The sequence below is a fragment of the Mobula hypostoma genome, chromosome 2 (genome assembly GCF_963921235.1).
Source record: "Mobula hypostoma chromosome 2, sMobHyp1.1, whole genome shotgun sequence".
NCBI lineage: Eukaryota > Metazoa > Chordata > Chondrichthyes > Myliobatiformes > Myliobatidae > Mobula > Mobula hypostoma.
Window position 1 is genome coordinate 33,003,877 of NC_086098.1, and position 26,112 is coordinate 33,029,988.

Sequence of the window (26,112 nt, forward strand, 5' to 3'; positions counted from 1 at the left end):
TACCTTTCTCACTAACTTCAGATTTAATTTCTGGTTTCCCTTGACTCTCTGTGCTATTTTTCCTTTTAAAAGTTCTACCTAGAGAAAATTTATTCTTATGAATTAAAGCATACTCATCAGCTAATTTAGCAGTCTCCTGCGTTGTTTGCTATACGCTTCTGGAACCAGCTCATATGCCTTATATATATTCTGTTTAACAATATCATAATCCAGTGCTTGCTCAGCATTTAAAGTTGTATAAACTTGTTGTGCCTTGCCTTTAATTACAGTTTGTAACATCACTAACCATTGCTCTTTCGGCCACTTTAAACTCAGAGCAACAATTCTGAAATGCTGGAAATATTTGTCCACTTCAGCTTCATTAAATGGAGGAGCCAAAAAAACCTCACGACTAGCAATAAACTGTTTCTTTGAACCAGAAGACTGATTTCCCATCCTTAATTTCTCCATCTCTTTTCAGCTTCTCTTTCTTTAAATTCCCTTATTTTACTTTCCTCTCTTTCTTCAAATTCTCTCTTTTTATTTGCCTCTCTTTAGGCCATTTCCACTTTAAATCATTCAAACTTTATCTGTTCAAGATGTAACTGCATTTCCAGTGTACTCATTGGAAAACTATCTAACATCTCATCATCAAACTTTTCCAAACCTCTATAATGCTCCACGATTTTTCTTTGAATTAAGGCCTTCGTTGTACCCTTCATAATTCCCTTAAGGTTCAATCTCTTAGCAATCTCCGATACAACAGGTTTTCTCGCATTCTTTAAAAACTCCGGGTCAGGCGAATCCATAAAGTCGTCAATATTCATTGCTGCCGAATACCACTCACACACCAACCAAACTTAAAAAAAAAATCAGGTATTTCCCTTTTCCAAATCAGAATGGAAATTAAACAAGCACTTAAGCTCAAAAATTTGGAACAATATCGCGGATGAGCCCCCACAATTTCTGTTACGTAACTGGCAACAATGAATATCAATCGAGACAGGTGATATAAAAACAACCAAACATTTATTAAACACGGATAAACATTAAAAAAAACAAACGAAAACCTTAACTGGAAGTTAACCACTATGCGGCCATTCAACAAATCGTCACTCAGTACTGTTTCTTAAAACGAAAACAGTTCTTAAAGCGGTAAAGTCAAATACAGTTCTTAAAATGGTAAATTCGAAAGTCCAACAGATTTATACATTTAATTGGGAGAGACTTCTCTGGAGAAGGATTTCTTCATAGACACGACTTTCCTGCTGGTCCTGTCCAAAGAATTCACGATAAAGGAAATAAACGGCTTAAAAACAACAGACTTTTATTTCTAGAGAGCAAATCCTGCATGAACTTCCTTGTTCTTTTGGCAGGAGTTATCTTCGATGCAGGTCGCTACTTCGACGAAGACTCAATAAGGTCAATCCTTTATTAAACTGCCGAACATTACCAACTTCTCTTAATCCTTCAGATCCTGTACTTCGATAAAGTCTTCACTCTCCAATACTACTGAAAAGGTACATCAACAAACCTGGCAGAAATTGCCAGTCCAGCACTGTTGTACCTTACAATAGAACATAGAATTCCATTTTAAATCGAAACTGCGTCATAAAAAAAACACACAAAATGGAGCGGAGTCTCTGGCTAACGTTCTAACTGGAAAATTAACTGCGTCACCCAAGGGGTCTCACTTTTATATACCTGTGGAGAACAGGTCATCGTGTGACCTCCCATCGGCGGGAAAATTACATCAGGTGACCTCCAACAAAAGAAAACCATTACACCATGGTCATAAGACAGTCACAAGATATCCATGAGGTATGTAACAACTGTCTCAGTATTTTTATATTTGTGTGCTGTAGCATTTACTTCTTATTCGAAGTGATGTTGTAAATAACACTATTCTTTGCATTTCTGGTTAGATGCTAACTGCATTTCATTGGCTTTGTATCTGTACTCTGCACAATGACAATAAAGTTCAATCTAATAAAGTTGGTCATCCAACGTCGACAACATTAGCAGAGTGTTAGGAACAGTGCAGTGTATTGGTAAGGTTTTCAGTTTTGATAGGAAATAAATGTGCACTAAATCTTGGGTTGTTCAATGTGGAATATGGTCCCAGTGTACCCCTTTGTCACTCCTCCGTGGTTTTATTCCCTTTGCCTGCGGTTGATTTGGGCCTTCAGGAAAATACCAAGAGGTGGAGTGATTGTATATCAGTGGCATAGGAAGTTCAAGGTAAATCTTATGGTTTCTTACATATCTACGCAGATGGTTCAGAAGATCCAGAGACAGGTCGCTCAGGTGTTTCTGTATATGTTCCAAAGTTTCAGGAGACTATTAAAAAATGATTATCAGACAAAATATTAGTATTCGTGCCTGAGATGGTTGCTGTCATTTTAACCTTGGAATGGGTTAACGAAATGCACACTGATTATGTATTCCTGAGCTCTGATTCGTTTTTGGTTTTGACATCTATTAAAACAGTCATTTCAAATTGAAGGCCAGACATTCTTCTTGAGCTTGGACAACACTTGTTGAGGCTGCAGGGTCTAGGCTTGTGGATACATTTCATACGGGTCCCTGCCCATGTTGTGTTTGAAGGAAACGAGGGGGCAGATCGTCAAGCAATCGCTTAATATTAAGGATGTAAATGTAGTGGTACTTTTGCATAAAGGGGAAGTGAACACCATAATTAAAAAGTCTCAAACCCGAGGAATTCTGCAGATGCTGGAAATTCAAGCAACACACATCAAAGTTGCTGGTGAACGCAGCAGGCCAGGCAGCATCTCTAGGAAGAGGTACAGTCAACGTTTCAGGCCGAGACCCTTCGTCAGGACTAACTGAAGGAAAAGTTAGTAAGAGATTTGAAAGTGGGAGGGGGAGGGGGAGATCCAAAATGATAGGAGAAGACAGGAGGGGGAGGGATGGAGCCAAGAGCTGGACAGGTGATTGGCAAAAGGGATATGAGAGGATCATGGGACAGGAGGCCCAGAGAGAAGGAAAAGGGGGAGGGGGGAAAACCCAGAGGGTGGGCAAGGGGTATAGTCAGAGGGACGGAGGGAGAAAAAGGAGAGTGAGAGAAAGAATGTGTGTATATAAATAACGGATGGGGTACGAGGGGGAGGTGGGGCATTAGCAGAAGTTAATGTTCATGCCATCAGGTTGGAGGCTACCCAGATGGAATATAAGATGTTGTTCCTCCAACCTGAGTCTGGCTTCATCTTTAAAGTAGAGGAGGCCGTGGATAGACATGTCAGAATGGGAATGGGATGTGGAATTAAAATGTGTGGCCACTGGGAGATCCTGCTTTCTCTGGCGGACAGAGTGTAGGTGTTCAGCAAAATGATCTCCCAGTCAGCGTCGGGTCTCGCCAATATATAGAAGGCCACATTGGGAGCACCGGACACAATATTTCACTCCAGCCGACTCACAGGTGAAGTGTCGCCTCACCTGGAAGGACTGTCTGGGGCCCTGAATGGTGGTAAGGGAAGAAGTGTAAGGGCATGTGTAGCACTTGTTCCGCATACAAGGATAAGTGCCAGGAGGGAGATCAGTGGGGAGGGATGGGGGGTACGAATGGACAAGGGAGTCGCGTAGGGAGTGATCCCTGCAGAAAGCGGGGGGGGAGGGAAAGATGTGCTTAGTGGTGGGATAGAGTCTATTTGCTCACTGGCAACAAAGTTGGGATAAGGAAAAGAAAGGCTGATTTTTATACAAAATTCAGATGGTGGGAACTTAACTGGGAGATGAGTACAAAAGGAGAAAAGTTATACTTACAATTTTATGTATTGGAAATACTAAACTGAATAATTCCTTGTTCAGAGTTAAAATGCATGGTACAGGCATTTGTAGGGAGTGCACTTGTCAAGAAACTGTGCAGCAGATATTGTTTGAATGCAGTTCCTATGAGATGCAAAGGAAACATTTAATTGCTAAATTGAGATCTTTGCAACACAAACAGTTTAACATGGAAAGTTAATAACTCATCTCCTTCTACTTTAGGCCACAAACTTATCAATCACCCCTGATGAGTTATTAACCTCCTAGGTGCCGGGATTGGAACCTCCCATGGTTCCAAGGTTGTCAAGCCGAGGGGTGGTAGTGGGGACAAGCTCACTACCTAAAAGTACCTTGCTGTGGGCACTTTCTGGAGGTCCAAGATCCGTATGCTCCACGACTGTTGGACTAAGTGTGTAAACGTAGGAGGGGACTATGTTGAAAAATAAATGTGCTAGGTTTTCTAAAATTGACACCTTCTATGTTAGGCCACGAATTTATCAATCACCCCTCGTATATTCATCTGCCAAACCATCATATTCTTACCTTCACTGGTGCATGGCACAGGCCGAAATCCAGAGATTACCACCTTGAAGGTTCTGTTTTTCAGCTTTCTACCTAGCTCCCTATAATCTCTCTTCAGGACTTTTCCTACCTATGTCAATGATGCTGATATGTACCAAGACTTCCGGCTGTTCGCCCTCCCTCTTTAGAATGCCATGAACCCGATCTGAGTCATCCCTAATCCCAGCACCCGGGAGGCAACATACCATCCAGGTGTCTCTATCGTGCCCACAGAACCTCGTCTCTGTTCCTCTGACTATGGAATATCTTATCACCACTGCAGTTGTCTTCACCTCTCTTTGCTTCTGAGCGACAGCACCAGACTCAGTGCCAGAGACCTGGTGACTGCAGCTCCCACTGGTAGGTTGTCCCTTCAACTGTATCTAAAGTTCTATACTTATTATTGAGGGAATGGCCACAGGGATACACTGCACTAGCTGTGCATTTCCCTTCCTTCTCCTGACAGTCACCCAGTTACCTGTCCCCTGCAAGCTAGGGGTGACCACCTCTGTCTATCACCTCCTCATTCTCCTGTATGAGCTGAAGATCATCGTGCTGCAGCTCCAGTTCCTTAACACGTTCTCTCAGGAGCTGCAGCTCAGTGCACCCGGTGCAGATGTGGATATCCGGGAGATCACACAGTACAAAACACTTCCCCTGGAGCCATTCTCACTACAATACTATGCCCTAACAGAAGGTGACTGAAGAATTAAGAACAAAAAGAGAAATTTACCTGATACTTTACTTTGCCCAAGCCCAATGAGCCAAAGCCACGCCGAGCACTGACCTACTCACAACAATGGCCACTCCAACTGCAATTATGTTATTTGTATTTGCCCTTTCTAATGAATCTCACTCAGTGACTGGTCGCAGTCTAACTCTAGGAAACTGCCACAAAATTCTGCCTTTTTAATCTTAAGTGTGGACCTGATTGAAAAGGTAGCTGTCTTCAGGTCCTCACATACTTCTTTTCTAACTTTTTCTCATCCTTGACTTGAGATTTACGATATCACTTTCATTTGATTGAGCGGATCAACTGATTGCTTGGTTCAAAGGAAAAGAACCTGTTAATTTTGGCCAGCTGTACCTCCTAAAGTGCCATTACAGTAATTCAAATTAAGATGAGTAATACTACTAAATACTAATAGTAACCTAAAACACCAGATAAACAATTGAAGATACTAAAGCGAAATTATTAAACAAAAATTACTTTCCCCCTTTGCCCTCCAACCCCTTTTGAAATTGATGGAGTGGTAGATCCTGCTGCAGATCCAGCCCATGTTTCTTCTTATATACATTGATATGTTCTTGATTGTACATGGCATCAAAGGTTACAGGGAGAAGGCCGGGAACTGGGGTTGAGGAGGAGATAAAAAAGGGACTGGCCATGATTGAATGGCAGAGCAGACTTGGTGGGCCAGATGGCCTAATTCTGCTCCTATGTCTTATGATCTTCCTTCAGTGAAACTGAAATAAAAACAAAAAAATGAAAGAAATATTCTGATGAAGTGCTCTCAACTGGAAAAACTTTTTTCCTTCCACAGATGCTGGCCGAGTTGAAGGTTTTCAGTGTCATGCTTTTACTCCAGGTTCAAATTTGTTCATTTGAGGGAAGGTGCCTTGTATCAACTACCTAGATCTAACACAAACCAGCCTGTTAGTGGTGCCAAGTAAGTCGGGGTCAGCTGGCTGGGCAGAAAATGCTGTAATATCTACAACCTAAGAGAAATTATTACCCTGGTGGTCCTGTTTCTCAGCTTTCTACCAAGCTATAATCTCTCATCAGGACCTCCTCACCTTTTCTACCCATGTCACTGGTGCCAATATTCTGGTTGCTTGCCCTCCATCGTTAGAATGCCATGGACCCGATCTGTGACATCCCTGACTCTGGCACCTGGGAGGCAACATACCATCTGGGTGTCTCTATCACACCTACAGAATCTTGTCTCTGTTCTCTGACTATAGCATCTCCTATCATCACTGCAGTCCTCTTCACCTTTCTTCTCTTCTGAGCCAGAGACTCAGTCACTACAGCTCCCACTGGTAGGTTGTCCCTTCAACAGCATCTAAAATTGTTCGCTTATTATTGAGTGGTTGAGGGGAATAGCCACATTTCCCCTCCTTCTGATAGTCACCCAGTTACCTGTTCCCTGCAACCTAGGGGTGAGCACCTCCCTGTACCTCCTGTCACCTCCTCATTCTCCCATAACAGCTGAATGTCATCGAGCTTCAGCTCCAGTTTCTTAACACGTTCTCTGAGGAGCTGCAGCTCGGTGCACCTGGTGCAAATGTGGTTATCCAGGGGGAGGGGGTCTCCCAGAATTCCCACATCCCTCACACAGAACAAAACACTTCCCCAGAGCTATTCTCATTACAATACTATTTGAGAGAACAAGCCTTGTACCAACTCGCACTAACCTATTTATATCTGACACAAACCAGCCAGTTAGTGGTGCCAAATAAGTACGGGTCGACTGGCTGGGGAATAAATGCTGTAATACCTACATCCTAAGAAGGAATCAAGGCCTTTTCCTGCATATGTAATGTATGAGTATACCTTTTTCTTGAGAAATAGTAGACAATATAATTAAGTGTTCCTTGTTATTCCATAGCTAGATGTGAAAGTGATATTCATCACATCAATCTGAATGTGTGATATTATGAATTCTGAGTTGGATTTAAAGAAGACGACTGGGCTAAAAATAAAGTGTGATCTCGGGGTATGCAATATCTTCTTGAAGCAAAAATCTTCTATACATTTTTAAAAATACACTGTTATGAAGATCAAATTGGCATTACATTTTTAAAAGACTTCAAATATATTACATGACATGTGCTCCTAATTTCTTTCTGTGGGTGCTTCCAGCATTTATATAACAAAGTGGTAACTGAAATTGAGACCTTATATTCTGTCTGGATAGCCTCCAGCCTGATGGCATGAACATTGACTTCTCTAACTTCTGTTAATGCCCCACCTCCCCTTCGTATCCCATCCGTTATTTATTTGTTTAGTTATTATTTTCTCTCTCTCTCTCCTTCTTCTCCCTCTGTCCCTCTCACTATACTCCTTGCCCATCCTCCAGGCTTCCCCTCTCCCTCTTTCTTTCTCCCTAGGCCTCCTGTCCCATGATCCTCTCCCTTCTCCAGCCTCATATCCCTTTTGCCAATCAACTTTCCAGCTCTTAGCTACATCCCTCCCCCTCCTGTCTTCTCCTATCATTTCGGATCTCCCCCTCCCCCTCCCACTTTCAAATCTCTTACTAGCTCTTCTTTCAGTTAGTCCTGACGAAGGGTCTCGGCCCGAAATGTCGACTGTACCTCTTCCTATAGATGCTGCCTGGCCTGCTGTGTTCACCAGCATTTTTTGTGTGTGTTGACTGAAACTGAGAATTTGCCAGATATTTTCTGTTCTTTTCGAGTGGGTGATTATGGATATGATCGCAGCATAGAGCATGCAGCCAATTTTGATTGCCCTGGGACCTGCTTTCAAGAAGAATTTTTCCAAGGAATCCATAAATAGTATTGACCTCTATTACTCAGCCATCTCTAGCACCTTTAATGTACTCAGGTATTAATTAATACTTCCTATAAGAATCATTACAATTGGAAGTTCAACAATGGAAAATGAATTGTTTGTATGTATGGCCAGGCATCCTCCTTGGAAGTTTTCTACTTCTTGGATTTTTGATCGTATTTGTCCAGAAAATGACAGGAAGCCTGATGTTGGAATTGAACATTTACCAATGTGAGGTGACTGAACCCTTGCTGCTGAGTGAAAACCAGAGATCCATATTCTGGATCTGTTATTTTAATGTGCTATCTGTTACTTGGCATTTTTTTCAAACTGCACATAATCTAGTTGAGTGATTGTAGTTACTCAATGGTCACAGTTTAAGAAATTAATGACAATTTGTTTCTCTGAATTCCAAGTATTTCACCAGCAGTTCCTTGGCATAAGCATCACTGCAGTAAATGTGTTCTTTTAACAGATAAATGACTTTGATCAGGAATATAACAAAGAATACTGGTTAAAAATATTAAGTTCTAACATTGTAATTGTATATGAAAAACCACTGTATAATCTAATTGGGAACGATAACCATGCTATGCCATAGCTCTTGTAATACTGCTAAGAAAAGTATTCTAGTTTCAAACTAATGGACCTTATTAAATAATCTACTGAAACAGTTTTAGTATACTAATGTTTATTTAAATTGCCACTCATGCAGAGTGCAAGGCTGTTTGACTACTCACACAAGATATATGGACTGTGAACATAGTATTCATTATCTGTTGGGTTATCGATTAGTGCACTGCACTGACGTAGTCTTCATTTCAAGTGTAATATCTTTTATCTCACATTTCCTGAAAAAACAATTAATTCTTCTGTTATAAAGTAGATGGAAAAATGAGATTGGAAACAAAGTTTCCGGCAAGATTTATTTTGCGCTATGCAATCAGTTATGAGTTTATCTCAACTGCAGCGTTAATCACCATTTCAAGGTAATGGCAGAGAAGGTCATTCATTCTCACGAGTCTGCAATATTGTTTTATCTCATGTCTATGGCTAGTTAAAATCCTGTTCTCTAAGATTCTGGTGATTTTTACAATCATTATGGACCATTATTTGTCATACATTTCTCTCAGATGTGGTCCTAAGAAAATGTCCTTTGGGTCGTTTTGCTTTATTAAAATCCTGCTGTTATACCTTATGCCATAACCAACAGACCTTATCAGCAAAGTTGGAGCATGTGGCATTACGGAGAGTGCAATGGTTACTTTAAAACAAACCAAAACCACTCGGAAACTCAGAGGGTGATTGACACTGTATGACACATTCCACACGTAACAAAGCTCTAAAGTCAAAGGAAACCAAAGATGAATGTAATGATACTAAACTGGTGGTATAACCAAATAAACAGCCTAAATATATTTAAATGAAAAGTAGTCAACAACAAAAAAAAACCCCGACTACTCCCTACTCTAACCAGCCTAAAAAAACTGACGAAAGACAAAGCAAGAATACATAACTATACTCTTCACTTCTACCACGCCCCAACCCATGTTATAAATTACCCATAATAAATGTGCAACACAAAATACAATACAGAGAGAAAATAGATACATAGCTCCTACAAAGAGCATTGGATGGAGAAAAAAAAATGCAAGGTCTCTGAGAAAGGGCTGTTGATTGGAACCAGAGGGTTGCTGTGTAATGAATAGAAATGATGGGACATATAGCTTGGGAAAAAGCACAACTTAACTATACCCACAGTGTTAATGATTCCTCTGATTCTGCAAAGCATCTCGGGTATTTAGTGTTAAGAGTTCTACGTAGGTGTAAATTGCTATAATTTCTGTGATTGGTTAAATCTGACCATTAGAGAGTGCTATATGCCGTGGGTAAGAGCTTGGTTTATTATAATTTACTGAATATTGCAAGAGTCACTAACTTTCATGATTTCTGAATAAACAATGAACCCATGTGTGCAACCTCACTATTTTTGCACAACTTATTTATTTTTTTATATATTTCTTCTTGAAATTTATGGGCTTTTTTAATATCATGTATTGCAGTGTACCACTGCAGCAAAACAGCAAGTTTCACCACATATGCCAGTGATATTAAACCTGATTGTGATTCTGAGGAATTCTGCATAATGCATAATACAGAAATAGACAGTAACGGTAGCATTAAAATATTGACAGAAATTTTTCATGTGATGCTGACTTACGCAGTATGTTATAAACTTAAATCTCCCTGAAGAGAAATGTTAGACTTTTTTTTCTTTACGCAATATTTTACCCCTCAATTAAAAAAGTGAGCAATCTATAAAACTTCCAGGCTCCTTCCTGTATTTTGTTATTGTAGCTCTTTTAAGGAGATTTAAACTCTGAATCAATATTCAAATGGAATTTGAATAACTCTTTTATGGATGGATTCAGTTCGAAGACTAGATTAGATGATAATATAATGAATGTGAGCTGCAACGAGACATGCAAAGAGCAAACAGAAAATTACAAGGTCATAAGCAGTTATCAAAGTGTAGCACATGAATTTAATTGAGTGCGTGCTATGATGAAAGAGCAATAAAATATACATAATATTAACAGTGATTATGTAAAATGAAAACTTGGCTGAACACAGTTGAGGATTTTGTACATTTTTTCACCATATAGTTTGAGAAGACTGGCATGTAAAAACGAGGATGTAATGCTGAGGGCTTATAAGGCATTGGTCAAACTGCACTGGAAGTATTGTGAGCAGTTTTGGGCCTCTTATCTAAGAAAGGATGTGCCAACATTGGACAGAATACTGAGGAAATCCATGACAATGATCCTGGGAATGAAAAGGTTAAAGCAGGGATTTCTAACCTTTTTTATGCCATGGACCAATACCATTAAGCAAGGGGCCTAGGGACCCCTGGGTTAAAGTATGGGGAGTGTTTGATACCTCTAGGCCTGTACTCTCTGGAGTTTAGAAGAATGTGGGGAGAATTCATTGAGATCTATTGAATATTGAAAGACTGAGACAGTGTGGAAGTGGAGTGCATTTTTCCAATAGTGGAGAAGTCCAGGACTGGAGAGCAGAGACTCAGAACATCTGTTGAATATTACGTACTATAATAGTATTGGTTGCATTTCAGCGGACTGGCTGGTGGAGACATCAGGATCTTTTTCCCATTCAATCACAATTGGTGCAATGTGGTCCAGTTTCTACACTAGTAAGTTTTCATTTGGTTTTGCTTATTCACTTAATAGATTCTGACTGTACAGCTGGAGATTTGCCATGTGTGAATTGCATAAATAAACAACATACAACATTAAAAGATGCTCTTAAACGCATCTCCCCCATTTCACGTACATCTGCTCTCACTCCATCCTCCCACCACCCCACTAGGAATAGGGTTCCCCTGGTCCTCACCTACCACCCCACCAGCCTCCGGGTCCAACATATTATTCTCCGTAACTTCCGCCACCTCCAACGGGATCCCACCACTAAGCATATCTTTCCCTCCCCCCCTCTCTCTGCATTCCGCAGGGATCGCTCCCTACACAACTCCCTTGTCCATTCGTCCCCCCCATCCCTCCCCACTGATCTCCCTCCTGGCACTTATCCGTGTAAGCGGAACAAGTGCTACACATGCCCTTACACTTCCTCCCTTACCACCATTCAGGGCCCCAAACAGTCCTTCCAGGTGAGGCATCACTTCACCTGTGAGTCGACTGGGGTGATATACTGCGTCCGGTGCTCCCGATGTGGCCTTTTATATATTGGTGAGACCCGACGCAGACTGGGAGACCGCTTTGCTGAACATCTACGCTCTGTCCGCCAGAGAAAGCAGGATCTCCCAGTGGCCACACATTTTAATTCCACATCCCATTCCCATTCTGACATGTCTATCCACGGCCTCCTCTACTGTAAAGATGAAGCCACACTCAGGTTGGAGGAACAACACCTTATATTCCGTATGGGTAGCCTCCAACCTGATGGCATGAACATTGACTTCTCTAACTTCCGCTAGGCCCCACCTCCCCCCGTACCCCATCTGTTACTCTTTTTTATGCACACATTCTTTCTCTCACTCTCCTTTTTCTCCCTCTGTCCCTCTGAATATACCTCTTGCTCATCCTCTGGGTCACCCCCCACCCCCCCCCTTCTTTCTTCCCGGACCTCCTGTCCCATGATCCTCTCGTATCCCCTTCTGCCTATCACCCGTCCAGCTCTCGGCTCCATCCCTCCCCCTCCTGTCTTCTCCTATCATTTTGCATCTCCCCCTCCCCCTCCAGCTTTCAAATCCCTTACTCACTCTTCCTTCAGTTAGTCCTGACGAAGGGTCTCGGCCTGAAACGTCAACTGCGCCTCTTCCTATAGATGCTGCCTGGCCTGCTGCGTTCACCAGCAACTTTGATGTGTGTTGCTAACATTAAAAGGTAGTTTCTTTAACTTGCATTAACTTGAAATGACTCTGGAGCATCAGAGGTACCTAACTTTTGATTTGGATTTAATATCCAAGTACCCCTCAACATTATAATCAGCTGCTACAACACTGGGCAAGATTCACAGCTTACATAGTTAGATTTACAACACAAGTTTATTTTGCATGTATTCAAATCTGATAAGACATCCAAAATTACAAAATACTAGTTGCCTCCTATTTTTCGGACAGACAAAAATGAGTGTTGCCTATGTAATTTATTAATCATTTGTAAGGCTATCAACAATGAACACAAATGGAGAACACCCTTGTGGTAGTGTCTTGTCACTTGAATCTCCTGGGCAAAAAAACTGTCAGGGTGAATCTGTGAGAACAGTTTCAGTTTGTTTTGTTTCCACATCCAAGTTCCATCTATTGTAATTGGGCAATTACCTCACTGATGTGACATATCCATATATTGCAAAAAAAAATCAAAACCAGAATCTGCTATTTACAAAAGTAAAATATTTATTAACCACTTTTTCAAAATTCAAATACATGAGACAGATAAGTGGCAATTCCTGAATGCATTGTTCTCTTTAGCTTGTTTTTATAAATCTTTCTTTTTAGATCCAAAGTGGACTTATCTGGAAAAAATATTTACAGTTTATCTTCCGATTATTTTAAAATCACCACATATTTGTTACAGTAGTCCATTTAAATTCAATTAGACACAGCTGTCTTCAACTTTCAATAATACAGGTAAAATGGTAAGGAGTGGTTAGTTTTAAGAATCAGTGCCATATCTTGCACCAAAGTTGGTTAACAACCAGTGAGGAAGTGCTGATTGTGCTGATTTAGTTTGCTTACTGGGTGCTGGGCAGGAGGAAGGCCAGAGACAAAGAATAAAATTATACGTTCCATTTGTTTGATTCTATTTTCTTCATGCTCATATTTATTTTCATTTGGCTTTTCTAACAAACTGGAAGTAAACACACTATATATTGTAAAATAGAACTATAAAAAATGAGACAGTTTTCAAAGGCTCAAGATGGTACCTCACTGGCATGAGATATCTCTAAGACACATGCATTTTAACTTTTAAAGTGGTTTCCTTTGGAAGCATATCTTTGCAATATTGAGCACTTAGATCTTTGTAGTCCCTATTTAAGAGGTTGGTTAGTCATGAAAAGATTGCTATTTGGAGTATTAAAGTGATGTAACACTTTGACAGACACAAGTATAAATTTTGGTGATTAGAGATTAATTATTTCTTGATAGCTATTCAAATGTTATCTAAGTTAAAATAGAATGAGAATGCTCTCATTTTTTTTAAAAACATCTAATTATAAACCCTGACTACCAATATAACAATATAAACCAGACAGTAATCGTATACCTTGGCCCAGTGCACTTGAAGAGAACGTTTGGTATACTGTATAACATGGTCAGTACATTACTGATTCCACACCCCACCCCCCAGAGCTTTGCACTCCATTATAGAAACATGGAATCTATTGGAGGTCAGTCTGTGACATATAAATTCCACACAGACTTTATTTTAATCATTTGAAACATCGTGACACTTTCCATCTAATATTGAAATAATGAAGGAAGTATAATTTAATCCTTAACCACTGTGTCAAAGCCACTACACATCATCGCTTGTTAATTTTAGCTCAAAGTTTCAAGGAATTTGGATACTTGCAGCTAAAACTTAATGGGATACCACTTTAAAAATAAAATTAATTGGCATCAAAGTACATTGCAATTAGAAGCATTAAATCTTAAAGACAGCTTGACTATAACAGTAACAATGGAAAAGCACATTTTAGTTGCCTAGTTTTCATAATAGATAATTTGATTAATATTTTAAACTTTATTTAAAACACTTTGTTCTAGTACTTTTGATAATCTAGAAATACAACCTATTTTCCCATTACATAAAAATTAATCTCAAATCTGCCTAAAATTATTTGACTAAAATCTTTACTGTAAGACCATACGACATAGGTGCAGAATTAGTCCATTTGGCCCACTGAGTCTGCTCTGCAATTCTGTCATGGTTGATTTATAATCCCTCTTAACCCCATTCTCCTGCCTTCTCCCCAAAGCTTTTGACTCCCTTATTAATCAAGTACCTATCAACTTCTGCCTTAAATATACCAAATGACTTGGCCTGTACAGCCATCTGTGGCAATAAAATCCACAGATTCACCACCCTCGGGCTAAAAATTTTTCCTCATCTCTCTGTTCTGAATGGACGCCCCTCAATTCTGAGGTTGTGCTCTCTGGTCTTAGACTCACCCACTATAGGAAACATCCTCTTCACATCCACTTTATCCAGGCCACTCAATATTCGACAGGTTGCCAAGAGACTTCCCCCCCACCGCCCCATATTTTTCTATACTTCAGTTTTACCAATCTTGAGACAATCAAGCAACTTCAAATAGTTAAGAATATTCATCTACTGTTGGCAAAATTTAACTCTTTAATCACCAACAGATCATAAAATGTTTAAACAAACAACCTAGCACTCCAGGAGTACTAGAGCTATCTGTGACTTCTCAAAGTGCCCAAGCTAAAATAACTCTCACAAATGCAATTTTTTCCTCCATTCTGCATTCCTTCAGTTTAACCCTTGCCTTGCTGAATTACAGATCCTATACTTAAATAATCTCAGCATTTCCAGGTGAGCATCAGACCTTATTGTTCTTTTTGAAGTCACATAACCTGTGCGTAAGCTCTTGCAGTTCTGATATATCAATAATGACTTGATGCAGATAAATGCCATGAAGTAAACAAGCACAATGACTGGGAGAAATTACTTCATCTTACTAAATCAAAGAGGATTTGCTCACTGCTTGCTGCAAAGTTATCTCACATTTCGGATGATTTGTTTTTTTTTTGTATGACTTTATCATGCATGATATTGAGGAGTTCCTCAACCTGAGAGGTGGATGACGTAATCATGTTAGCTTTTGTCGTCCTAAGATGATAAATATATTTTACTGTTGACAATTATAGTTAACTCTTTAGACACATTGAAATTAGTCTATCAAAGGATCATCATCGTCGTCATCCTGTAGCTGGAGACGTGCAAATGCACGCCGAGGCGTTGCTCGTTTTTTCAGTAGTATTAGAAGGCACAACACTGTAATCAGTATCATCAAGGACCCAATCACAATTCCAATCACATCAGGCAGGCCCACACATGACTCACTTGCCAATAAGCATCGCACGTTTCCGAAAGTTCCGTTGTTGGGCTCCTCCTTCAGTCCAAGGATCCGGCACATCAGCGGATAGATATCAATGTTGTTGATGGAGTTTATTTTATAACCTCTTTTAAAAACTGGTCCATAAGCCACCAGAAGTGGATGCATGCTGGGTAAAGCATTATCGTAACCATGGTCACCCACTGATGAGAAATGTAAAATATCACATTTATTTTCCATTCATTGAGAATAACAAGTTAAAATATTTCTGTGCCCTGCAGCAGGTATTTCATAGAATTTGTCCAAATGTTTACCTTTTATGCTCCTTTTGCTTTGTTTAACACTACCAATATTTTGTTTTCTCTTTGGACAACATACCCACCTTCCCTTCAGTGCATCAATGTTCCCCACATTACAGTGAATGACACTTTCTTATCACTTTCTAAAGAAGTTTCCAATGGTCTGTAATTATTGATAAAAAGGAGTCATTTTTATTTCATAAACTTGAGTTTATAATTTAGCATCTCCATCCCAAAAATGAGGAACTATTACTAACTATGCTTTAAATTTGAAAGTCCTCTATTGGATTAGCTTTCAGTCTTTGACTTTAGAGAAGAGCCTCTCCCTACCCCTGACTTTGTTTAGCAGGACTGTTGTATCCACCCAAAAGATACTCTCCACCACTCTTCGACTCAGCAAGAATGGCAAATCTCCCCAGTGCATGCCCCTATCACGTTCTCACACGTTGGCCTCTCCACCCCAAAACTATGATAAAGGCATGGCAGCAATTCCAATGGTCCTTGACTGTAGTTCATGGCACATTTTTCTTCCCAGCAGTAAGTTTTCTTGTACAATCAATGCTACATAATATTAAATGTTTTAATCCTTGATCTATGATAAAGGTACTGAAAGCAGCTTCAGTTCCCATTGAACTAGGTTGATAATATTTAAAATGCAGGTCTGTTAGTTTAAGGTGAGAGGCTAGGTCAAACTTATTCACTGTGGAATCTGCAGATCTCGAAATTTTTAGCTTTTTAAGTATACGAGTTGTAATATTTTGACATTAAAATTAAAACAGTGTCAGAATTTACAATGATTCTAAGTATTTTTAAAACATTAAATGATCTATCAAGACACTGAAAAGGATCAAGTGTTAAAAGACTTGGAATACTTCAACTAACTGAATCCTGGTGGCCACCCATTTTAATTCTACTTCCCATTCCAACATGTTGGTCCGTGGCCTCTACTGCCACGAGGCCACTCTGAGGTTGGAGGAGCAACTCCATATTCTGTCCGGGTAGCCTCCAACCTGACAATGTGAATATCGATTTATCTAACTACTGGTAATTTCTAACACCCTCCCTCCACTTTTCCATTCCTATTCTGGCTCCCCTCTTACCTCTTCTCTTCCCCTCTCTTCTCCCTGGTGCCCTTTCATCCCTTTCTCCCATGGTCCACTCTCCTGAATCAGATTGCTTCTTTTTCAGTCTTTTACTCTTACACCTATCGCCTCCCAGCTTCTCACTTGATTCCACCGTTACCTACCTACCTTCCCCCTCACCTGGTTTCACCTATCACCTGACAACTTGTTCTTCCTTTCCAGTCACGGCCCAAAACACTGACTGTTTATTTCTTTCCATTGATATTGCCTGACCAGCTAAGTTCCTCCAGCATTTTGTGTGCTTTGCAGACATAAACTGGTACGACCTGGCACATAACGCTCTTGGTAGATACTTCTGCGGCTACATCTCTCGCTAAAATGGTTTTCTTTGCTTTTCTATATACTGTGAGTTTAGTGACACCCTTGCACAAAACTGAAAATTCACGGTGTGACGAGAGTACACATAGATTAAGATGTTAACTGTACTGTGCTGGCACCAGTGATCAGCAGTTGGTCTGCCGCCTGTCTTCAGGAGAAAGAGAGATAGGGAAAACAATGGAGCAGCATTTGGAGATGTTAATGAAGGGACGGAAGGAGAGCTGTCAAGATCGGCTCCCCTTTGAACCCTGAACTGTTTGAGGTGATGGACAGGCGATACCCCAGCAGGGGGATAAAAAGGGACAGGTTCGCTAAGGCAAGACACACATGACACCACGAGGTAACGAGACCCTGAAAGCGGTGCGCCTCCCACAAGTCGGTGGGAGTTTTGGAGGGCTGGTCGCGGGACAGAGCCACAGACGCACAGGGTGGAAAGGTACGGTCAGCGGGAACCTGGTGTGTGTCCACCCTTGCCTGGGTGCCAGGTTCACCACAGAGAAACGATCGTATCTGGAAACGGAGGGGTCACAGTCGGTGACCTCAGAAGACATCACAAAGGGCTCACCCGAAAGCTGGCTACGAAGAATATCGAAGGTCTGTGTGGAAGCCGTTTGAATATTCATTCATTTTTGCTCTCTCTCTCTCCTTCCCCCCACTGTCTATCGCCACAGCAGTGATTACTGTGAACTGAACTGAACTCAGTTGAACTGAACTTTGCGTCACTTTGAAACTGGTCATTTACCCCTAGACGACGATAGAGCTTGATTGATCCTGTTATCCTAATTCTGTGTACATGTGTGTTTATCATTGCTGAACTGTTGCATTTATTATCCTTTTGATTAGAGTACTGTGTTGCTTGTTTCTTTAATAAAACTTTCTTAGTTCCAGTAATCCGGACTCCAACTGAGTGATCCATTTCTGCTGGTTTGGCAACCCAGTTACGGGATACGTAACATAAGTGGGGTTCTCGTCCGCGATTTTGAACGCTAAATTTGGAACGGAGTAAATTGATTGGGTTAAAATTCCCAAAAGAAAGAAAAGACAAACAGCAGAAATGGAGATTGAGGAATTTATAAAGGCGCCGACCTTGGAGGCATTAGAGGATGCCAGGAAAGCGGAATTGGCAGCTGTGGCCAAACGGTTGAATCTTGTTAAGGGGAAGTCGACAATGAGGAGAGAGGAGATACACAGAGCTATCGTAGAGCACTATGTATCTAAAGGTGTGTTTCCCCAAGGGGAGCTGGAGGTGGTGTCTATTGAAAAACCTGCTAGAGACGCGGTACAGGTGCAGCTTGAAAAACTGAGACTCGAGCACGAGTTCCGGGTACGGCAGTTAGAACACAAAGAGAAGCAGTTAGAAAGGCAGGAGAAAGAGAGAGAGAGAGACAGTTGGAGCGAGAAGAGAGGCAGTTGGAGAAACAGAGGGAAAGGGAATTTGAGCTGGAGAAGTTAAAGATAAGGGCAGAGCAGGGGCCCATGCCGAACCAAGGTGGAGGGTTCAGGGCGACCCCGGAGGTTAGGCTGGTTCCCCCATTTGACGACACCGATGTGGATCGGTACTTTCTCCATTTCGAAAAAGTTGCTACAAGTCAGGACTGGCTGAGGGATAAGTGGGCTGTTTTTCTTCAGAGTGTACTGAAAGGGAAAGCCCAACAAGCTTACTCAGCTTTGTCCGCGGAAGATGCCCAGAGGTATGATGTGGTGAAAGAGGCCATCCTCAGGATTTATGAGTTGGTCCCAGAGGCATACCGGCAGAGGTTCCGGAATGCGAGGAAGCAGTGGGACCGCACGTATTTAGAGTTTGCCCGTGAGATGCAGACATATTGTGAGCGTTGGTGCGCCTCGAAGGGGGTAGATGGGAATTATGACAGACTGCTACAGCTGATCCTGATTGAGCAGTTTGAAGGTTGTGTCCCTGAGTGTATGAGACCCTACCTAGATGAGAAAGAGGCAGCCATGTTAGCCACAACTGCTAAGTTGGCGGATGAGTACGCGTTGACGCATAAAATGAAGTTTGCCCCGAGTAAAGGCTACCAGAAGGGTCGTCAGGTTGGCGGGGAGAGTCCGCCAGAAAAGTCAGTAAGTAAGCCGGGGACTAGTGAAAAGGATAAGGTAGACTGGGAGCAGTCTGGTAGGAAGTCTCCTGGGGTCGTCTGTTATAATTGTGGGAAAGTCGGACACTTTGCGTCCAGGTGCTTTGCCCCAAAGAAGGAGACGGGAAAAGGAAAAACGGGGGTTCCGACTGGCTGTATTGAGCCGGCAAACCAACCTCCAGGAGAGAGGAGGTCGGATAAAGTTCAGGAAGGGCGCGAGAGGTTTATCTCGGCCGGATTGGTGTCGGTGAAGGAGGGGTTAAACCCAGTTCCAGTACGGATCTGGAGAGACACGGGAGCTTGTCAGTCACTGATCTTGAGGAGTGTTTTAGATTTTAGTTCAGAGACCGAGACTGGGGAGGTCAGTGTGATCAAAGGCATTGGAAAAGGGACTGAAGCCGTGCCTTTGCACCAGATACACCTACAAAGCAACTTAGTCTCTGGACTAGTCACGATCGGGGTGAGGCCCGAATTACCGATGAAAGGCGTGGAAGTCTTGCTCGGTAATGACCTCGCCGGGGGAATTGTGTTCCCAGCCGTGAGATTGACAAGTCAGCCTGCCAGCATTGAGGCCCCGCCCATGGACTCGCAGGTTTATCCCGTTTGCGCAGTAACTCGGCGGATGTCGAGGAAGGCAGCAGAGGCTGAGATACAGCTAGCTGAGACGTTTCTGCCAGCCTTGTACGAGGAGGGGGTAGAAAGTGAAAAGAAGGAGCGTGGTGGAACAAGAGGAGGTGAGGGGGTTGAGGCAGACTTGGCATTAGCCAGGAAAGACTTTATACAGGCACAGGAGCGAGACGAGGAGCTGATGGACTTGGCGGAGACAGCTCTCTCTGATGCAGAATTAAAAAGGGAGCCAGTAGGTTATTATGTGAAGGAGGGAGTACTAATGAGGAAATGGAGACCACGTACTGTGCCCACAGATGAGGAGTGGGGAGTTGTACACCAGGTGGTAGTGCCGAAAATTTATAGGGGCGAGATTTTTAACCTGGCCCACAAAGTACCCCTCGGTGGACATTTTGGGGTGAGGAAGACAGTCGACAGAATTATGAAAGAGTTTTACTGGCCGAACATGAGGAAGGATATTGTTGAATATTGTAGGCAATGTCATTTATGTCAGGTGGTGGGAAAGCCAAATCAGGTCCTGCCTAAAGCGCCCCTTCGACCGATACCCACTTTCGGGGAACCTTTTTCCCGAATAATTGTGGATTTTGTCGGTCCCCTGCCCAGAACTGCGAGTGGGCGGGAGTATGTGATGACTATGATGTGCGCCGCCACCAGGTTTCCGGAGGCGGTGCCCCTGGCCAGCGTAAAGGCTCCCGCAGTGGTAAAGGCGCTTGTGAAATTTTTCACTATGGTGGGGCTGCCCAGGGAAATCCAGTCGAATCAGGGGAGTGTCTTCACATCTCACACATTCCGACGGATGTTGGATGAGATGGGAGCAAAGCAGATTTTGGCCTCCGCGTACCACCCTGAGTCACAAGGGGCGTTGGAAAGATTCCATGCCACATTAAAGACCATGATTAAAATTTACTGTCAAGAAAACGCTAGGAGCTGGGATGATGCTTTGCCCCTCCTCTTATTTGCCGTGAGGGACACGGTTCAAGAGTCATTGGGGTTCAGTCCATTCGAGCGCGTCTTTGGTCATCGGCCCAGAGGACCCCTGACCTTACTAAAAGAGCAATGGTCCAGTCCGGCAGTCCAAGTTAATGTGATTGATTACGTTTTAAAATTTCGTGAGAGGCTTGAAAGGATCTGTGACCTTGCCAAAGAAAATCTGCGACACTCCCAGACTAAAACGAAAAAATGGTATGATAGGCGTGCCCGTGAAAAAGTGTTCCAAGTGGGCGATCGGGTCTTAGTTCTGTTCCCAGTGGTAGCCAACCCCCTCCAGGCGAGATTCCACAGTCTGTACAAGGTAATTAAAAAGATAGACCCTTTGAATTATGTTATCGAAACGCCAGACAGGCGTAAACCCACACAGTTGGTACACATTAACATGTTAAAAGCCTACCACGATCAGAAAGAAAACCCGGTTGGTGTTATCACGGAAATTAATGAGGCTGGGGTGTCGAATGAGACGGGGAAAACCCATCTCGAAAAGATGAATATGGTGCCGACCCGATTGGAGAACTCTATTGTTCTGGCTAAGTTTGCTGATAAGGTCTCTCACCTAACCCCCGAACAAAGCGGGCCATTGATAAAGCTAATTCACCAGCATGCAGATGTATGTCCCGATGTCCCGAGGCGATGCAAAGGGACGGTGCATGATGTTGTGGTCACCTCAGACCAGCCTATTAAACAACACCCCTATAGGATGAACTTGGAGAAGGGCAAGCTAGTGGAGAAAGAAATTGAACACATGCTAGCCACAGATATTATTAGGCCATCCGAGTCGGAATGGGCATCCCCGTGTGGTTGTCCCGAAAGCCGATGGGAGCATCCGATTCTGTACAGATTACAGAAAGGTGAACGCCATCACAAAAACTGATGCTTACCCCATCCCAAGGGTAGACGATTGCATCGATAAAGTGGGGAGAGCTACGTACATCACCAAGATCAATTTGCTGAAAGGGTACTGGTGTGTTCCTTTAACCGACCGGGCTAGAGAAATCTCGGCATTTGTCACCCCCTCCGGTTTATACTAGTATAATATTCTACCTTTTGGCATGAAAAACGCCCCAGGGACCTTCCAGAGGATGATTAATTCAGTAATAAAGGGACTAAGGAACACAGGAGCATATATTGATGATTTGGTGGTCTGGAGTGACACATGGGAGGAGCACATTGTGGCGGTAGAGGAGCTATTTAAACGGCTGTCCGAAGCCACCCTGACAGTGAACCTCGCAAAAAGTGAGTTCGGCCACGCGAAGGTCACTTATCTGGGATTTGTGGTAGGACAGGGGCAGCTGGCTCCGATGCAGGCTAAGGTGCGGGCTATCTTGGAGGTCCCCACCCCGACAGACAAGAGAGCCCTGAGAAGGTTCTTGGGGATGGTGGGGTACTATAGGAAGTTTTGCAAAAACTTTGTGGATATTTCCCTCCCTCTCACTAAGCTTTTGCCAAAGAATGCGAAGTTTGTGTGGAACGACCTTTGCCAACAAGTCTTCGAGAGTCTGAAGGCGATTCTGTGTCACCATCCTGTGCTAAATGCGCCTGATTTTTCAAAACCCTTCTTCCTAGCAACAGATGCTAGCGACGAAGCAGCCGGGGCGGTGCTGTTGCAGACCGACAAAGAGGGGGTTGAGCACCCAGTCGCTTACTTTTCCAAGAAATTTAATACCCATCAGAGAAATTATTCCACTGTGGAAAAGGAGTTACTGGCCATACTAGCATTGCAACATTTTGAAGTTTATATTTGCCCAGCACGGAAACCACTGGTAATTTACACTGATCACAACCCTTTAGTGTTTTTGGCCACTATGAAAGATAAAAACAAAAGATTGCTAAGTTGGAGTCTGGTGCTACAGGAATTTGATATAAAAATTACACATATAAAAGGAACGGAAAATGTGATTGCTGACTGTCAAGGTGTTGACAACTTAAAATTCGCTGTATTAGCCAAGTAGCTGATGAAGATGTATATTTGTGTGTATCAAATAATGTATTCATGTTTGTAATTTTTACCCCCGTAAAAATCCTTAAAGGTGAGGGGTGTGACGAGAGTACACATAGATTAAGATGTTAACTGTCCTGTGCTGGCACCAGTGGGATCAGCAGTTGGTCTGCCACCTGTCTTCAGGAGAAAGAGAGATAAGGAAAATAATGGAGCAGCATTTGGAGATGTTAATGAAGGGATGGAAGGAGAGCTGTCAAGATCGGCTCCCTTTTGAACCCTGAACTGTTTGAAGTGATGGACAGGCGATACCCCAGCAGGGGGAAAAAAAGGGACAGGTTCGCTAAGGCAAGACACACACGACACCACGAGGTAACGAGACCCTGGAAGCCTTGCGCCTCCCACAAGTCGGTGGGAGTTTTGGAGGGCTGGTCGCAGGACCAAGCCATAGACGCACAGGGTGGAAAGGTACAATCGGCGGGAACCTGGTGTGTGTCCGCCCTTGCCTGGGTGCCAGGTTCACCACAGAGAAACGATCGTATCTGGAAACGGAGGGGTCACAGTCGGTGACCTCAGAAGACATCACAAAGGGCTCGCCCGAAAGCTGGCTGCGAAGAATATCGAAGGTCTGTGTGGAAGCCGTTTGAATATTCATTTGTTTTTGCTCTCTCTCTCTCCTTCCCCCCACTGTCCATCGCCACGGCAGTGATTACTGTGAACTGAACTGAACTCAGTTGAACTGAACTTTGCGTCACTTTGAAACTGGTCATTTACTCCTAGACGACGATAGAGCTTGATTGATCCTGTTATCCTAATTCTGTGTACATGTGTGTTTATCATTGCTGAACTGTTGCATTTATTATCCTTTTGATTAGAGTACTGTGTTGCTTGTTTCTTTAATAAAACTTTCTTAGTTTCAGTAATACGGACTCCAACTGAGTGATCCATTTCTGCTAGTTTGGCAACCCAGTTACGGGGTACGTAACAACGGTCACTCACTCTTTCATCTACAGTGCCTTATAAAAGTATTCAGCCCCCAACCCTTTGTTCACATAATTGAGTATTACAACAGGGACTTTGATCAAATTAACTCAGTATTTTTAATTTGTGAATCACATGCTCCTTTATTCTCCCCACAGCGGAGCCCCAAGAAACAGGGAAAATTGAAAAACATGAAAAACAAAAAATTCAAAACCTGAAATGTCAGCAGTTCATAAGTATTCATCCCCCTTTGCTAGGTACATAGTTGAGCCTGCTCTCACAGCTATTACAAATAGTAGTAACCTTTGCAGAGAAACCTCTATTAGCTTTGCACCACATGTTAACAAAATTTGCCCATTCTTCCTTGCAAAATTGCTCAAACTGTGCCAAGTTTGGGGAGTGGTAGTGGGCAGTAATCTTGGGCTTGCCAGAGACGTTTCATCAGGTTAAACTCAGCACTCTGACTCAAGGACATCAATGTTCTTCATTTGAAGCCACTCCATGGGTCATTGTCCTGCTGAAAGACAGTTTAAGCTTTCTGGCAGAGGCTAGCAAGATTTTATCCAGGATCTCCCTATATTTAGCAACTATCATGTTCCCATCAATCTTGCCAGATTTCCCGTCCCTGCTGCTTCAAAGCAACCTCATGGCATGATGTTAACTCCGCAATACTTTACAGTAGGGATGGTGTTACCTGGCAGTATTAGATTTACACCACACTCTTAGTGTTAAGGTCAAAAACTCCACTTTAGTCTCATCCGACCTCGAGACCTTCTTCCGTGACTTTACAATATTGTATAAGTGATGCTTTGCAAAATCTTTATTGGCAAGGATTTTTAAGGGCTTCTTCCTTGCCACTCTTCCATAAACTACAAATACCCTTTTTGTGCAAGGCCTTAGAGATAGTGGAGCCATCTCCAGTTGCAGCCACTGACTCAGAGTGACTGCTGGTGTCACAGTAGCTTCTCTTCCAAGTGCCATTCTTCTTCAACAACTAAGTTTAAAGGGGCGGCCTGGCCTAGGCTGTGTGGCTGTGGGTTCATGATGGACTGCACTGAGCTTCAAGTTAAGTTCAGTGCCTTTAAGATGCTCCCCAGATTTGTGCTTCTTTATTATCATCTCCCTGACTTGTCTTGAATGCTCTTTTGTTTTCATTTTGGTCTGGTATGTTGAAAATCTACCGTACTGTTGGATCTTACAGAGAAAAGGGATATTTATTCTTATTAATTCATTAAAAACATATGATCCTCCAACATTTTGCATCAACAAAATGAGTGGGTTGGTAAGTTAATACAGTATATTGCACCTATGGAAAGTTAACCCAGTAATTATAAAGGGGATGAATACTTTTTTAGTCTCACAATTTGATTTTTAATTTTTAGTAAATTGCTGACTGGTTTCGGTATTTTTCTTTTGATTTGATATGATGCACGATGTTTTGTAGATTAGCTCAAAAAATCCTCCTCTAAAATTTCAAATTTAGAAAATGAGATAGGAAAATGTGAAAATACACAAATACCCTTTTGTGCAAGGACTTGTGGGAGCTGAATATATTTTTCAAGATACTGTACTTCCATTTAGAAAGCAAAGTTTTTGCTTCAGTAAATAATTTTCATGTCTGAATGTTTATCCACATGCAATTATTAGAAAATAACTTTATTGTTACATATTAAAAACTCCATGACAATCTCCTTGCAGTTTGTAACCTTGAATGTTTTGTTAATTAAAATAAATGTTCAATTTATTAGTAGACTTCTGGTAAGATGGCAGTGTGTACACAGGCAGCGGCCTCTCATGGGCTAACCAAAGGTGCTTTTTTCTTTGTTAAATGTCTTTTTATGCACAGTAAGACTACAATGGACTCCAATAACTATGTGTCCAGCAGGTCTACCACATCAGTGAGCTGCTCATTGTTCGGAATATCGTAAGCACCAGCCAGCGGTTCAGAGAAGGCAGGTCAGTCCATCGTGTCAGACCATCAGACCGAGGGAGTTGGGTTGGGCTGGGCAGTTGGGCCAAGGGAGGCAGGTCACACTAGTTGGACTGTAGGGGTGGGGGGAGCGGATTGGGTTTGGAAGAGCTGACCTGGGTGCAGAAAATGCTGTTGGTGCAAAGGTGGCGAAACCGTGAGTAACTGTCTTGGACATTTCTTTTGCGATCGCAAGACACTGTTGGACACCGATTACCACAGGCCTGCTTCCCTTGTTTGGTGGCGAAACAGGCGGCAAGGCAGCAATGTCGCCTCAGTTGTAGCAAGGACTAG

General features: G+C 42.4%; 1 protein-coding gene across 2 annotated transcripts in view; it reads right to left on the reverse strand.

Moving 5' to 3' along the window:
• Positions 1–12,449: 12,449 nt before the first annotated feature.
• enpp4 (ectonucleotide pyrophosphatase/phosphodiesterase 4) overlaps positions 12,450–26,112 on the reverse strand; it is a 45,352-nt gene continuing 31,689 nt past the window's right edge. Inside the window, exon 4 of one of the 2 annotated variants that reach the window (XM_063035187.1) lies at positions 12,450–15,663. In XM_063035187.1, coding sequence (XP_062891257.1) covers positions 15,296–15,663 — 368 coding nt within the window. In that variant the 3' untranslated portion in view covers positions 12,450–15,295. The remainder of the gene's footprint in view (positions 15,664–26,112) is intronic. The other variant, XM_063035181.1, reaches the window with a different exon arrangement.